This window comes from Aquarana catesbeiana, linkage group LG08, assembly GCF_042186555.1.
Source record: "Aquarana catesbeiana isolate 2022-GZ linkage group LG08, ASM4218655v1, whole genome shotgun sequence".
In the NCBI taxonomy this organism is placed as follows: Eukaryota; Metazoa; Chordata; class Amphibia; order Anura; family Ranidae; genus Aquarana; species Aquarana catesbeiana.
The window spans coordinates 29928830-29945813 of NC_133331.1; the positions used below are offsets into that span (position 1 = coordinate 29928830).

The window sequence follows — 16984 nt, forward strand, 5'->3', positions numbered from 1 at the left end:
AGTGAAGAAAAATCTCCCCGATGGAACACAGATGGCAAAACAAAGAGCACAACCCTCCAAAATAGGGGGGGGGGAGAAAGTTTTAGCGTCTAGATCTACTTTACAGGAAGTGTGTAATCAGCAGTGGTTCTTCCATGTACAGGATACACACTATTATTATTATTATCACACATCTGCCTCTCTCTCCTCCCCCCGCAGGGTGGCGCTGCCCTAAGACTACATATCCCATCATGCACCTGCGTCATACGTCATGAGAGGCGGGGCCGCTCCCAGTCCTTAGTAGAGCGGGTCAGTTATGGCGTCCTGGGCTGGAGGGGTCCGGGCGGTGCTGCTGGATGTGAGCGGTGTGCTCTATGACAGCGGGGGGCCGGAAGGGGGCGCCGCCATCCCCGGCTCTGTAGAGGCCGTCAACAGGTGAGGTGCACAAGACCAGAGAGGTGGGGGGGCGTGGCTGTTACTTTAATGGGCGGGGTTTGTATTAGTTTGAAGGCGTGGCGTGCTGTGAGGTGAGGGGGATTGGCCAGGGGGCGGGGGCCGGACACATGTGCTTAGTGTAAAGAATGTTGTGTTATTATAGATGGGGGTCACTGATTGGGGGAGCAGAAATCTACTGACGGCCAATCATCATTCCTAGAGGATTGTGCTCATCACAGCAGAGTGAGATCTGATTGGATGGGTAACTGTGCACTCCTATAGGAAGCGCTGTATACCAGAACATGTGTCACCGCCCCCTATTGAAGAGAGCCTGCCCTACTGACAGCTCTGCTTGTCCCTCAGGGGCGGTGCCAGGCTCCTGGGTGGAGCAGCATTGGGTACAACGACATGCCTGTACACTTTTTTTTTTTTTTTAAATTAACAAACTTCATACTTACCTATACCATGCAGCTAGTTTTGCACAGAGTGGCCCCGAACATTCTCTTCTGGGATCCCCCGGCAGCTCTCTTGGCTCCTCCCCACATCAGATATCCCCCTAGGAGAAGCGCTCCCCCCCCCCCCCCGAGGGGGTTACCTTGCGGGCGCGCTCCCGAGCCCAGCATTCGGCGTCCATAGCCGCCGAATGTAGGACTCGGCCCCGCCCCCCGGCATTAGGGTGAAAAAACATTAAGGTGAAGATCGGCAGCACTGGGATACTTCTTTCCTCCTCTTTTGTATTTTATATAGAGTGTCACTAAGGCTTCATTTAGATGTCCAGTTGAGGGGGGGGGGGGGGGGGGGATAAAAATGTTATGGTAGAGCCACATTTTTGGCACCCACCAAGGGGCACTCTTAAAGGGGTTGTAAAGTCTAAACGTATTTTTACCTTTAATGCATTCCTTGCATTAACCACTTCAGCCCCGGAAGGATTTGCCCCTTCCTGCCCAGGCCATTTTTTGCGTAACGGCACTGCGTCGCTTTGACAATTGCGCGGTCGTGCGACGTTGTACCCAAATAAAATTGACGTCCTTTTTTTTTTTTCACCCCACAAATAGATCTTTCTTTTGGTGGTATTTGATCGCTTCTGCGTTTTTTATTTTTTGTGCTAAAAAAAAAAAAAAACGACAATTTTGAAAAAAAAAAAAATACAATATTTTGTACTTTTTGCTATAATAAATATCCCAAATTAAAAAATAAATAAATGTCTTCATCAGTTTATGTATTCTTCTACATATTTCTGGTAAAAAGAAATCGCAAAGGGCGTATATTGATTGGTTTGCGCAAAAGTTATAGCTTCTACAAAATAGGGGATAGATTTATGGCATTTTTATTTTTTTTACTAGTAATGGCGGTGATCAGCGGTTTTTTTAGCAGGGCTTGCGACATTGCGGCGGACACATCGGACACTTTTGACACTGTTTTGGGACCAGTGAGATTTATACAGTGATCAGAGCTAAAAATAGCCACTGATAACTGTATATAGTGCCTTGCAAAAGTATTCACCCCCCTTGGCATTTGTCGTGTTTTGTTGCCTCACATCCTGGAATTAACATGGATTGTTTGAGGATTTGCATCATTTAATTTACAGAACAAGTCCACAACTTTGAAGATTTTTTTTTTTTTTTTATTGTGAAGCAAATAACAAATAGGACAAAATAAAAGAAAAAGTCAATGTGCATAACTATTCACCCCCCTAAAGTCAATACTTTGTAGAGCCACCTTTTGCAGCTATCACAGCTCCAAGTCGCTTTGGATAAGTCTCTATGATCTTGCCACATCTTATCAATGGGATTTTTGCCCATTCCTCCTTGCAAAACTGCTCCAGCTCCTTCAAATTGGATGGTTTGCACTTGTGAATAGCAATCTTTAAGTCTGACCACAGATTTTCTATTGGATTGAGGTCTGGGCTTAGACTAGTCCATTCCAACACATTTACATGTTTCCCCTTAAACCACTCAAGTGTTGCTTTAGCAGTGTGTTTGGGGTCAGTGTCCTGCTGGAAGGTGAACCTCCGTCCTAGCCTCAAATCACACACAGACTGGTACAGGTTTTACTCAAGAATATCCCTGTATTTAGCACCATCCATCTTTCCCTCAACTCTGACCAGTTTCCCAGTCCTGACTGCTGAAAAAACATCCCCACAGCATGATGCTCCCACCACCATGTTTCACAGTGGGGATGGTGTTCTTTGGGTGATGTGATGTGTTGGGTTTGCGCCAGACATAGTGTTTTCTTTGATGGCCAAAAAGTTAAATTTTAGTCTCATCAGACCAGATCACCTTCCTCCATACATTTTGGGAGTCTCCCACATGCCTTTTCACAAACTCAAAACGTGCCATTTTGTTTTTTGCTGAAAGTAATGTCTTTCTTCTGGCCACTCTGCCATAAAGCCCAACTCTATGGAGCGTACGGCTTATTGTCATCCTATGTACAGATACTCCAGTCTCTGCTGTGGAACTCTGCAGCTCCTCCAGGGTTACCTTAGATCTCTGTGCTCCTCTCTGATTAATGCCCTCCTTGCCCGGTCCGTGAGTTTTGGTGTGCGGCCGTCTCTTGGCAGGTTTGCTGTTGTGCCATGTTCTTTCCATTTGGTTATGATAGATTTGATGGTGCTCCTAGAGATCATCAAAGATTTGGATATTTTTTTATAACCTAACCCTGACTTGTACTTCTCAACAACATTGTCCCTTACTTGTTTGGAGAGTTCCTTGGTCTTCATGGCAGTGTTTGGTTAGTGGTGCCTCTTGCTTAGGTGTTGCAGCCTCTGGGGCCTTTCAGAAAGGTGTGTCTATGTAATGACAGATCATGTGACACTTAGATTGCACACAGGTGGACATCATTTCACTAATTATGTGACTTCTGAAGGTAATTGGTTGCACCAGAGCTTTTTATGGGCTTCATAACAAAGGGGGTGAATACATACGCACATGCCAATTATCATTTTTTATTTCTGAAAAATTGTTTTATGTATATATTTTTCTAATTTTACTTCACCAACTTAGACTATTGTGTTCTGATCCATCACATATAATTCAGATTAAAAAAAACATTGAACTAAAGGCTGTAATGTAACAAAATAGGTAAAAAGCCAAGGGGGTGAATACTCTTGCAAAGCGCTGTAAATGTCACTGGCAGGGAAGGGGTTAACACTCGGTGGGTGATCAAGGGGTTAAGTGTGTTCTAACTGTGGGGGGGATGGGACTGACAAGGGGAGGAGACCGATTGGTGTTCCTACTTAGTAGGAACACACAATCTCTCTCCTCTCCCCTGAGAGAACCGGGATTTGTGTGTTTACACACACAGATCCCGGTTCTCGCTTTGTCACGAGCGATCGCAGGTGCCTGGCGGTCATCGCGCCCGCCGGGCACGTGCATCGGCTCCGGAGATAAACTGCAGGCGCGCGTTTGCTAAAGCGTCTTAAAAAAACGACATACAGCTACGACTGCTCGCGCAGGGGGAGCCAACCTCCCGCAGTATAGCTGCGGCGGCTGGTCGGGAAGGGGTTAAAGTAAAAAATGTTTAGGTGTCAGTATCGCCCCCCCAGCTCCCCCCCTCTACGTACCTGAGACCTCATTTGATCCAGCGCTGTACACGTCCGCAGATCTTTTCTCCCCTCTCTCCCGGGTCTCGCTGGCTTTGCTGGGGCACCCAGTGCTCTGTCAACCAAAGCCAGTGACGAGGAAGCGAGGAGGGGGTGATGCCGAGTCCTGCTGTCTGTGCCAATGGACGCAGCAGAGGGACTCGGGTGTGAGCACGCTCGAGTGCCCCCCATGGGAAGCGGCATCCCATGGGGGGCACTGGACAGAGAGGAGGGGGCCAGGAGCGCCGCCGGGGGACCCGAAACGAGGAGGTTCCCGCACACTCTGTGCGATTCCATTGCGCAAAGTAGGTAAGTATAGACATGTTTGTTGTTTTTTTTTTTTTTTGTTGTTTTGTTTTGTTTTTTGTTTTTATTTACCTTTTACAAACCCTTTAAGCTGCAATAGGCAGCAGATTAGAATGTTTTTTATGCTATCATCACAGGTTTTTATTGTCATTCTTTCCGGCCAGTCTATAACCCTGACGTAACGGCATTATGTTGGGTTAATTGTCTGGCCTCTCTGTAAGTAAGTTAGGGTTAGGGGGGGCACAAATTGCTTGCCTTGCCCCGGGTGCCAACAACCCACCTTACACTAAAAAAAAAAAAAAACTGTCTCCTAACTTTTTTAGCTGGATCCTAGGTTCAAAGCAGATTTGTCAAGCCCTGCTTTAACCACTTTCCTACCGGGCACGTTCACCCCCTTCCTGCCCAGAGCACTTTCCAGCTTTCAGCGCTGTCACACTTTGAATAACAATTGTGGGATCGTAAAACACAGCACCCATATGAAATTATCTTTTTTTTTTTTTTTTAGAACGAAAAAGAAAGACCTGAAAATTTCTTAGTTTCTGTTATAAAATGTTGTGAAGTAATTTTTTTCTGATGAGGCTGCGCTGATGTGGTGGCACTGACAGGTGGCTATGATGGGCGGCACTGGTTGGCAGCACTGGTGGGCACAGATTGGCAGCACTGGTGGGCACTGGTTGGCAGCCCTAATGGGCACAGATTGGCAGCACTGGTAGGCATATATTGGCAGCACTGGTGGGCACTGGTTGGCAACCCTGATGGGCACAGATTGGCAGCACTGGTGGGCACTGGTTGGCAATACTGATGGGCACAGATTGGCAGCACAGGTGGGCACTGTTGGGGCTACACTGATCATCAGAAAATCGATGATCCGTACCCTGATTGTCAGTGCAGCTGTCCCCTGTGTGGATTTGCCGGTTTTTGGCTCTCCTCACGCGCTGTCGGCCTGAGAGGCGGATTGCCGATAACCTGCAAATCCGGTGTCTTGTCGAAATACTGTCCTCCATCGTATAGTGTCCGCCCTGTACTGCGCAGGCGCAGTACGGAGGACAAACGAGACGCCGAAAGTCTCCGAAGTTCAACAGCTGATCGTCAGCTGTACACGGCGCCTGCGCTTTTATTCTCACCCTGTGTCCAGGTTCATTCCCTACTATCCAAGTGGACATAGAGTTAGAATAAATAGATGCCGAGCGCACCGGTTTACATTGTGATTGGATACAGCTGTCCATGTGGTAAAGAGCCGCCTTGATTGGCTCTTTATCCCGATGAAGTGATCAGCTGCGACCAAAAGACGTAGCGATCACAGATCGCTGCTGATGTGCGCCGCAGGGGGGCGCGCAGGTAGCGCGAGTACCAGAGGACGTCATATGCCGGCCTCCCCGCAAAGCGTGGCCACGCTGTAGTAATCATTCGGCTATAGCGTGGTCACAAAGGGATTAAACAGCATTTTTGGTTTGTGATGCTCGGATACAGTGTAGTTCCGCTTTAATGTCAACAAAATCGCTCATCAAACACAAGCAAGACAGTTCTGCTTGTTGGGTTCCAGTAATCACTCCAGTAGCCAAACCCTTTGTGTGCCCAGAAAACTGGAAATACTGTAACTGGGCTGCGATGGCTCAGCGTTATCTGTCACTGACTGTCCTCTGGTTATATATATACGTGGGAAGGCAAGGTCTAAATATAGTGGACTCTAGTACAAGAGAAGGCTAATGTTACTACAGAGATGTCAGTGTACAGACGCAATTAAGATGCAGAATACTTTGAACCCCAAAAGGCGGCTTCACACTGCCCCGGTGCACCCCATAGCGCACCGGGGCAGCTAACCTGCAGGTTTCATGCGAGTTACCTGCGCTTTTCCAAAGACTTCCATGATGTCCCATCAGGGTGGGTTTGATTTACATCAAGTCGATTTAAATCACAATTTAGATCACTAGTAAAAAGGCTTGATTTAAATCATAATTTTTAAAGAGCACCTGTCATCTCTGTCCCGCAGAGGCTCCTCTTTTGACCCGCTGTTGACTCGCCGACAGTCCCATTCACTTTAATGGGACGGCTGGTGATGCAGCAGTGACACAACAAGGTGAGGGACGTGGCGGCAGCAGGTGAGTGGACGCCCGCTAACAGGCGCTGCCATGATGGATCTGAAATGACAGGTGCTCTTTAAATGTAAGGACTTCTTCTTGCTGCTAGATGGAATCTTTAATACTTGCAAACAAAGTGAAGGTTTCCTATTTAGAATAATAAGCTGTCAGGTTAGTAAAACGGCGATATCAGAACCGATTCAGTCATACAGTTTGTAGTGTACAAAGATTTGCAAAACAATAGGATAAAGGAATATTCCTGAACTTCGTTTTATCTCATGGTTACTGTGAAATTGTGTGAATGCATCAATGCAGTGCATGTTATCTCAGCTTGCAGAGCTTGGATTCATTGAATGAGTTTACCAGAAATCTAAAAGTTTTGCAGCATATACAGCCTCATGCTACATAACTAAGCTCCATTTCATGTTGAATAAACTACATTTTTAATGTATCTTAAATAGAAAACTATTTTTAGATGGATTTTTACTCCAAAAGCATTTTATGAAAATAAATTTAACCGCTTCCCGCCCGCCATACGCCAAATGACGTCCTCAGCTTTTAGCAGGGATATCTTAGGCATCATTCAGATATCGTCTTTTAGAGCCGGCGATTCTGTGCACCAGAAGAACAATCATAGTGGCTGTTCTGCCGCTTGATCGTTCTTACGGGAGGCGAGAGGGGACATTCCCCCCCCCCCGCGCTGCCCTCCGGTGCCTCTATCGACTCACCGCTACGATCAGTGAGTCGGACACAGGATCCGCCGGCCCCGGATGTTCATCATAGAGATTTCCGGCGGACCAGATGGTCGTCAGAGTCTCTATGATCGTCGGAGGCCGGGCGCAATGTTCTGACGTCATGCCCGGCCTCTGCATTCAAACGAATGGCGCCGATTCAGCTGGGAAGCCAGGATCTTTTTTTTTTTTTTTTTTTTTTTTAATTTCAGGCTTCCCAGCCTAGAGGTGAGATGTGGGGTCTTATTGACCCCATCTCACTGTAAAGAGGACCTGTCATGCCATATTCCTATTACAAGGGATGTTTACATTGCTTGTAACAGGAATAAAAGTGATCAAAACATCTTTTGGGGAAAAAAAGTGTCAAGCTTAAATAAATAAAGTAAAATTAACAAAAAAAAAAAAAAGTTTTTTTTAAAGTGCTCCTGTCCCCGTGAGCTCGCACACAGAAGCGAACGCATACGTAAGTCCCGCCCACATATGAAAACGGTGTTCAAACCACACATGTGAGGTATCGCCGCGAACGTTAGAGCGAGAGCAATAATTTTGGCCCTAGACCTCCTCTGTAACTCAAAACATGTAACCAGTAAAACATTTTAAAGCGTCGCCTATGGAGATTTTTAAGTAGCGAAGTTATTATTATTATTATTAAATTCCACGAGCGTGTGCAATTTTGAAGCATGACGTGTTGGGTATCTATTTGCGTGACTTAATATTTCGCATTATGCAAAAACATTGGGCTAACTTTACTGTTTTGGTTTTTTTTTTTTTTGTTTTTTTAAAGCACAAAACTGTTTGTTTTTCCAAAAAAAACTAATTCGAAAAATTGCTGCGCAAATACCGTGTGAGATAAAAAGTTGCAATGACCGCCATTGTATTCTCTAGGGTCTTTGCTAAAAAAACATATATAAAAGTTTGGGGGTTCTATGTAATTTTCTAGCAAAAAAAATGATGATTTTTACATGTAGGAGAGAAATGTCAGAATTGGCCTGTAGGCAAGTGGTTAATAAAAAAAAAAATCGATTTTTAAAATTAAAAAAAAAAAAAAATCATTGATTTTTATCCACCCTGATAAGCAGTCAGGTAAGTAAAACAGCGATATCAGAACCAATTCAATCATACAGTTTGTAGTGTACATAGATTTGCCCATGGTTTCAGAAAGCGCAACAAAGATGCAGCATGCAGGAGTTTGTTCCCCTTTCTGAAACTGCACCAAAACTGAAGGACCTCATAAACCTCGGTTTAGCTGTACTTTAGCAAAAGTGCAGCGGGGCAGTGTGAAGCCACCCTAAAAATACGTGTTTGACACACCATGCAATATAATACTATACAATATATTGAAATGCAATATACTTTACAGTATAATAGTTGCAGAGTTCCCTCTGATTCTCTCTGTACAGCAGAGGTGTCCAAGGAGTTTGACATGCGGCTCGGGAATGTCTGGAGAGATGCCGGGGATGCCGTGAAAGCACAGTAGCAGCAACGGTCAGCACAGACAAGCCCGGCAAATTCATGTCTGAAGTGATGCCGGGGCTGCGATGTTTGCAAAAATTTTGCTGCAGCTCAAAAGGTTTTTCACCTTAATGCATTTAAGGTGAAAAACCTTGAGGGTTTAAACCCCTTTAAGAAAAATGCATCCCTTTAAATTCTTTGCGTGTCTTCACACTGCTCTGTTGCGCTTCCCTTGTGGTGTTAAAATTCTTGCTTGCTGCATTTTTAGTTTAAAAAAAAACACACCAAAAACGCACCTCCCTGTTGAAATGCTTTGAAAACGCAGCAAGAACGCATTAATAACGCACTCGTTTTACATTTCTGATGCGTTTTTTAAATGACTTGATCTATGAAAAACACACCATAAGCACAGTAAATTCGTGGTTAAATTGCGGAAAATTGCGTGCTCTTTCGGCACCATTATCGGCACCTTATTCACAAGCGGCAAAATGCCGAAAACACCATTTTCGGGCGGTATGTTTTGGCCGCCAAAATTTTGGTGCATCTCTAGTAGCAGCAGTTCCTCCTGAGGATCTCAGCCGGTAGGTGCGGCTGCCGGCCCCATTCACTATAATGACAGGTCGCCAGCGGTCGCACCTATCCGTAGCTCTCTGTGCAGTCAGCGATTACCTGCAATGATCGCTGATGGACAAACTTTGTCTGCGTCCAGATGCGATCACAGACAGGTGGGTTTACGCTGTTTAACCACTTGCTGACCGTATACTCATATATACATACACAGCGGCAAGGTGGCTCTCCTGGGCAGGATCACGTACCTGTGCGTGATCCTGCACGTTCGGGTCTAGGATGCGCAGGCGCGCCGTCAGTAACCCGCACCCACTGTGATTGGACACAGCGGGAGCCAATCAGCGGGGCGTCCGCCGGGACCCGCTGATCATTCGGGACACAGGCAGAACGGCGGTCTGCCTATGTAAACAAGGCAGATCGCCTTTCTGTGAGAAGGGAAGGTTGTTGATCCTGTGTTTCTGCAAAGCAGGGACAAGGATCCACGCCTTCCCATAGTGAAAGCACCTCCCACATAGTGAGAAAGCACAGGTTAGGCACACAGTTAACTCTTTGATCGTCCCCGATGTTAACCCCTTCCCAGCCATAGTCAGTACAGTGCATATTTTTAGCACTGATCGAGTATTAATGTCACTGGTCCCCAAAAAAGTGTCACTTGGTGTCCGAGCTGTCCCCTGCAATGTCGCAGTCCCTCTAGAAGTTGCTGATCGCCACTATTACTAGTAAAAGAAGAAAAAATAAATAAATAAAAATTACATAAATCTATCCTATAGTTTATAGATGCTATAACTTTTGCACATACCAATCAATATACACTTATTTATTGGGATTTTTTTTTTTTTTTGCCAGAAACATGTAGCAGAATACATACTGGCCTATATTAACCACTTCCCTGCCGGCGCACTGTAAATTGACGCAGCAGGAACATTCCCTTCCTCCGGGAAGGGCGTCATATGACGTCCGCCCGCTCTCATGCGCTGATCGGGGGATGAGGCATTTCCCTCGGGAGTCTACACAGCCCATCCTCGATCAGGGTAAAGAGCCAATGAAAAAATGAGGCGTGTCACCCTGACGCAGCCCATCCCCTCATCAAGGTAAAGAGCCAATTAAATTGTCTCTTTACCATGTGAATGGCTGTGTCCAATCACAGCCGGTCACAGATTTCAGCAAACCGCAGTAACAGCTCGTTACTGCCTACAGTGCACACCAATACTCACTGATTGCCCATAAATAAAGAGTACCTGTCTCCGGCTCATCAGAGTACCCGGGTACCTGTCTCCGGCTCATCAGAGTACCCGGGTACCTGTCTCCGGCTCATCAGAGTACCCGGGTACCTGTCTCCGGCTCATCAGAGTACCCGTGTACCTGTCTCCGGCTCATCAGAGTACCCGGGTACCTGTCTCCGGCTCATCAGAGTACCCGGGTACCTGTCTCCGGCTCATCAGAGTACCCGGGTACCTGTCTCCGGCTCATCAGAGTACCCGGGTACCTGTCTCCGGCTCATCAGAGTACCCGGGTACCTGTCTCCGGCTCATCAGAGTACCCGAGTACTCGAGAATCCTATTCTCTCTGATCTGTGCCTCTATAAAAAAAAATATATATATATATAATCATTTTTTTGTTTTGTTTATAGCGCAAAAAATAAAAACCGCAGAGGTGATCAAATAAATTTTATTTGGGTACAGCGTCGCACGAACACGCAATTGTCAGTTAAAGTAACGCAGTGCCGTATCGCGAAAAATGGCCTCATCATGAAGGGGGGTAAATCTTTTGGAAGTGATTATGTGACGGTAAATCTCTGCAGCGAATGACAAAAAAAAAAAAAAAAAAAAAAAAACAACTTGACAGAGGTTGTAATTCTTATCTAATTCTTATCAAAAACTAAAATGACCTATTTACAGTATATGTCGCCCCCGCCAGCAAAAGGGTCAACAAGCCAAATTTTTTTCCTGGATCTGTCAGTAGGGTTACAGGTATCTCTGAATCTCTTATCCATTGTCCTCTAGAAGGGTAAATAAAGCATAATCGGCAAATGATTAAACAAATACCATGACATTTTAAATGATGTATGTTGGAGGTGAATACAAACAGGCATTGAATGAGCAGACACAGATAAGACAGGGGTGGAACTGGCTGAGCTCTGTCAATGGAGTGACAAGTATAGGGCTTGTTTGTCATTTGCATTTGTAAGTGTGCCAGGTCAATAGGGAGCAGAAGGTGGTGACACACTTATACAAGAACTCTACAAGGCTCCTCATGAACATATGAATGACCTAGTTGGACATTTACAGCGTATTGTTGGAGAGTCTGCAGTAAAGATACGGCACAAGTGAGCATCTGCTGGCTGGTGTCCATCTTTGTGTCCCACCAGGCCAAACATGCCAGTAATTGTGAGGAAGGCCACCAGACATGGTCCGTAAAGTTCAACTACCCTTGGAGCTTCTCTACTGTGGTGTTCTGAACCCAGAATTTATAGGTCATAATGAGGCCTTCAAAGTGTGATGGCGGTTGCCGGGTTTTGTGCTTTTTTTTTTTTTTTTTTTTTTTGTTAATGCTGTCTACACTTTATAATTGTACAGCTAGAACTCTGGGGGGGTTCTTTTTATATGAAAATCTGAGGTTAAGTGGCAGTAAACTAGCAATACGCTCCTTTTTTTTTTTTCTTCTATTTCAGTTAGTCAGGCATTGTCCTAGCAACTCCAAAGTTGTGACTACAAATTAAATAGATTTCATCTCTACGTCAGTGTACCCCAAAAATGGATTCTAGTGGTGCCAGCATCGTTACTATAAATTAGGGTTGGGTTGGGTTAGGGCAGGAAATCATATACTTACTAACCCCATTTGAAATAGAGTGTTGCTTGCTTTTCAGAGGTGCTAAATGGAGCTCAAAGTTTGGATTTGCCTGCCACGTAGCACAATAAGGCAGCGGTTGTGGGCCCAGAGTTATGGTGTTGTGATCAACTTGCATCTGTGAACAGACGCTTACACAAATAGAGGGTAGACCCTTCTTGATTAAAAATTGAGCTTTTTTTTTTTTTGCATGCAGAAGAGGCTAAAGCACAATAGCAGCCTTTGAAGAAACCAGAAAAAAAGACATTGCCCAAGATCGACCAAGATACAATCAAAATTGTAAACATTAAGCCCCGGTTCACACAGGGGCGGCACGACTTGCAGGTCGCCTCACCGAGGCGACCTGCACACGACTGCCAAGGCGACTTGCAAAACGACTTCTGTATAGAAGTCTATGCAAGTCTCCTCCAAAGTAGTACAGGAACCTTTTTCTAAGTCGGAGCGACTTGCGTCGCTCCTATTAGAACGGTTCCATTGTACAGAACGGGAGGCGACTTGTCAGGTGGCTAGGTCGCCTGACAAGTCGCCCCTGTGTGAACCGGCACTAAGACAATTGCCATAGTTAGTCTTGTGATTCAAAGATTATATGTGCAGCCCTGGGTTTTGTTTCGATTTGCATCTGCTGCTGCCTAAAATATAAAAAATACCAGCCAGGACTGTGCAGCTGCAGGAGAAAAAATAAGAACTGCATGGGTTGAACTGGAAATCAATTTGAGAGTTGTAAACTTGAACATGGGATACGTGCAAGAACATATATGTAGCAAAGTCCCGGGGCCCCTGAAGCCCAATGGTGGCCTCCAGAGTTAGGGACAGCTGACATCCTTCTGCGTAGAGTGGGTTACAAGGCATGGTTGGTGCAATGTAAGATAAACAGGTGGGCGCCAGACACTTTTTTTAATGCAAAGAGATTTAGTCTCTTAAACAGAACTGTGGGAGAGAGGTTTAGGGCCAGGACACCCTTCAGTAGATGCAAAGGTAATTGGCAGACCTCAAGACTTACATAGGTAGACAGCTATACAGGTGAAGGCCTCCAGCTGGATACCACTTCTGTATAGGTAGGACCGCTGTCTCCTATGGCAACAAAATTGTAGCTGTTACTAACGGCATTTGAAGTCAACTATTTGCAACAAGAACAGTTCTTAGTTTACCCCACCATCACTCACTGTGGGTCTTCACTCAACGAGCTCCTAGTCTCTCTCACTAGATTTCAGATCCACTAGCCACTGGATCCCCTGAGCTCTTCCACTAGTAGCACTCAGTATCTTCCTCAAGTGTCACCCCCGCTTCCCTGCTGGTGTTCTGGCTTGGCACTCACAGATACTCTCCAAGGTTCACCCCTACGGAAACGCTAGGTCCCTGGCTTGGCACTCACTGATGCTCCACAAGCGTCACCTCTGCTGTCCCGCTGGGTCCCTGACTTGGCACAGGCTGAAGTTTTCCCACTTCTTCACCATCCCCGGTTGGTGAGAAGTCTGCTCCGGTACTGGCCTCAGCTTACTCACCGTGGTCTCCAGTAAACAGTCCGCTGAAGGTCCGATGAAAGCCACACACGGTCGGATTGTCCGCCGGATTCGGTCCGTCGGACCAGTCCGGTTGAAAAGTCCGCTCGTGTGTACAGGGCATTAGGAATAAATGGTTGTGGAACGAATCATCTGAGTTTCCATTATTTCTTATGAGGAAATTCGCTTTGATATAGAAGTGCTTTGAATTACAAGCATGTTTCCGGAACGAATTATGCTCGCAATCCAAGGTTTCACTGTAGTTCTACTTCATTAAGTATTTCATTTAAAAAATAATACGTCAGATCATGATCCAGCAGTCATCTACTGTCTATGGCCAGTCTAAACTGAGAAGACAATGTAATGCAGGGGTTGACCCAAAGAGCGTATGCCTTGGCATAGTGAATAATAATAAAGTTACCTCGATGACAATTGTAACTTGTAATATAGGAGGAAAATAAAATAATATAGCAGGAAATAATAGCACATTTTTATTTTGTTTACTCTCGTTGAGTGGTCCTCGAATGTCCCACTTTTTACCTCTGCAATAAAAGTAAATGCTGCTGATTAGGCTTTTGTGTCTCTTTAATGAGATGGCAGATGCCTCGATCACAATTCAGATTCCTGTCAGCAGCCAATTAATGATTAAACAGCACACGAGCATCTCCACAGCTAATTGTTTTACCAACACAGATGTTTTGTGGAAGTCATAAAAGATCAGAAGAGCTGATTGTTTGCTGGAATTGGGAGGACATTCACCTCCTGCCATTCAAACTCCCCTCTTCAAAAAGAGCGGGAACAAGCGTAGGCGACGTGACTGGACACGCTGACGACGTACAAAAACGTGATCATATGACTAACAGAGCTAAGCATGAGGGGACCTAAAAGAAACCCAGAAATGCCAGTATAGCAAGGATATGACCTACTATATAGAGCCATTTCTATGACTTGTATACAGCTGTTTCTGCCTTTTTAGCCCCCCGGTCACATCGGGGTGATTTGACATGTCAAATCACATGCCAAATCGCAGCCTATTGCCAGCAACAGCACCGTCTGAATCAGTGCGACGTAGGGCTGGGGAAAAAATCGATTTAAATCTTGAATCGAGTTGAGAGGTCAAATTGATTCAAAATTTAAGCAAATCGATTTTTTTAGATTTTTTATTTTTTTTTTCACCGCGCCGGTCCTGAGGCGCTGCAGGCATGAGTTTTTAGGCGAGGCTGCGGCTTCGGCCTAGTCCGCGAGGCCGGACGCTGCGGACTAGGCCGAAGCCGCGGCCTCGCCTAAAAACTCATGCCCGCAGCGCCTCAGGACCGGCGCGGTGTCCAAAAAACGACGCCTGACTTTATGGCGCCGCACCGTTTTCCAAAAGTAGTTCCTGTACTACTTTTGGCGACTTCAGAGAAGATTTCAAAGACATCTGTGCATGAACCCGCACAGATGTCTTTCAAATCACCCCCCCCCCCCCAACTGATCTCGCACGATTGCAAACCTGCCTCCAATGTGAACGTCCCCGTAAAGTCTCATCAGCAAAGGCGTGTGCGCAGGGTGTGCCAGGTGTGCCTGGGCACACCCTAATCACCCCGTGTGGCACAGATTGCCCCTGTTTCTACCCCTGATATTTCACCAAAGCCCCTTTACAGGGCTCTTCAAAAAATTGTAAAAAATAAAAATAAAAACTACTGACACGGCCCACTGCCCTACTGACACCAATCTCTGCCCTACTGACACTGTCAGTATATATGCACACACACGCATATGTGTTTAAACTTTGGGGTGCAAACCCTAATGCAATAGGCTGTGCACACCTATGCTCATCAGTGTAGGATACAGAACGGCTTCTATCAGGGAGGGCTTTGCAGGAAGTCAGCATAACCTGTCAGGCTATTATGCTGGGCAAAAGGAACAAATACATTATATACAGTAAAACCTTGGATTGCGAGCATAATTCGTTCCGGAAACATGCTTGTAATCCAAAGCACTTGTATATCAAAGTTTTTCTCATAAGAAATAATGGAAACTCAGATGATTCGTTCCACAACCATTTATTCATAAGTCCTTCAGTTTATAGTCCATATAAAAAGATTATAGCAATGTGATAGGTTGTGTAACCATAAAATGTCCATCCACAAATGGAAGCCTCCACAAGGGGATTAGAAGCAAAATCCAGCAGGAGCTCCAGAGTATAGAAGAGAAGAGAGGCGCCTCTAAGTGTAGCAATAAGGTTACATTTAATGAAGGTACAAGATTTAGCAAGTCACATGGTTGATGATTAAAAGAGGCACATCTAAGTATGCAGGCATGCGGGGTAATGCTGTCCATATAGACCAGGGATATGCAATTAGCGGACCTCCAGCTGTTGCAAAACTACAAGTTCCATCATGCCTCTGTCTCTGGGTGTCATGCTTGTGGCTGTCAGTCTTGCTATGCCTCATGGGACTTGTAGTTCTGCAACAGCTGGAGGTCCGCTAATTGCATATCCCTGATATAGACAGTCCTCCGCACAGCTGGCTCTCACCGCTGTCATACTGCAATCGTGACTGGGAAGACTACCCTGCAGTAGAGCGATCTGAAAGCGAGGCTTGACCCGCTCGTGGAGCGCAGCGTGGAAGGGATGACTTTGATGGTGAGGAGGATGGTTTATGTGAACACAGCTTACTATACTAGAGTTTCCTTTAAAGAAAAAAGCACGCTATGGATTGAGGAGGTGGACTTTTCATTTATCTGTCCATCCTCCATTCACTTTTCATTCATCAAAGCTATAGTACAGCTTCTATGAATGTAGGACGTGGGTGGTTTGATGTAAGTCCTGATTTATAGAAATACCAAACTTGTATGAGCCCTGGGTGGTAAAAAGTCATGTTTTAATTGAATTCTCCCATGTCTATTTGTGGTGTAAATCTAAAGGGTTGACAGAATCGGCAATTAAAAGGCCAGTCTAACCAAGAAAAATAGAATGTCTCAATCATGGTCTCCAAGGCGATAGAAGACTCTTCTCCCAACTCCTTTTGGGGATGTTCCTCCTGCGGGTACACTTCTGCATATCTGGAGAGATTGTCCAAAAATGAAAGAGGTTTTGGATCAGGGTTTATCAATTTGCCATGGTTTTGAGCAGAAGTACTTGGTAAAATCCCTTACTAAACCTTGAACTTGATGGTTGTACTCAGCGGTGGTTGGTGCTCCATTTTTTGGTTTCACAAACAAACCACAAGCCACCACCCCCCTTTTGGTCGGTCCGTCAGTCAAATCCGCCACCCCCCCGTTGCTCGGTCGATCGGCAAACTAAACACCATCCCACCGGCGCTCGCCTGTCCTCCCACCGGCCCTGCACTTACCCAATCTAGGTCGCGGGCAGCTGTGGCGGCTTCCTCCCTGCGTCTCCTCCTCGGCAGCTTCCTCCCTGCGTCTCCTCCTCGGCGGCCAATACGGTCGCTTCTCCTCTCGGCCAATCGGGTCTTAAAACCCACTTCCTGATTGTCTGGGAGGAGAATCAGGAAGACAATTGCTAAA

The 16984-nt window shown here is 45.7% G+C and overlaps 1 protein-coding gene across 1 annotated transcript in view; it reads left to right on the top strand.

The window, feature by feature from the left end:
- The first annotated feature begins 226 nt into the window (after nt 1-226).
- LHPP (phospholysine phosphohistidine inorganic pyrophosphate phosphatase) overlaps nt 227-16984 on the top strand; it is a 39980-nt gene continuing 23222 nt past the window's right edge. The window contains exon 1 of the mRNA XM_073595654.1: nt 227-414. Within this exon, the coding sequence (XP_073451755.1) occupies nt 296-414 (119 nt within the window). The 5' untranslated portion in view covers nt 227-295. The remainder of the gene's footprint in view (nt 415-16984) is intronic.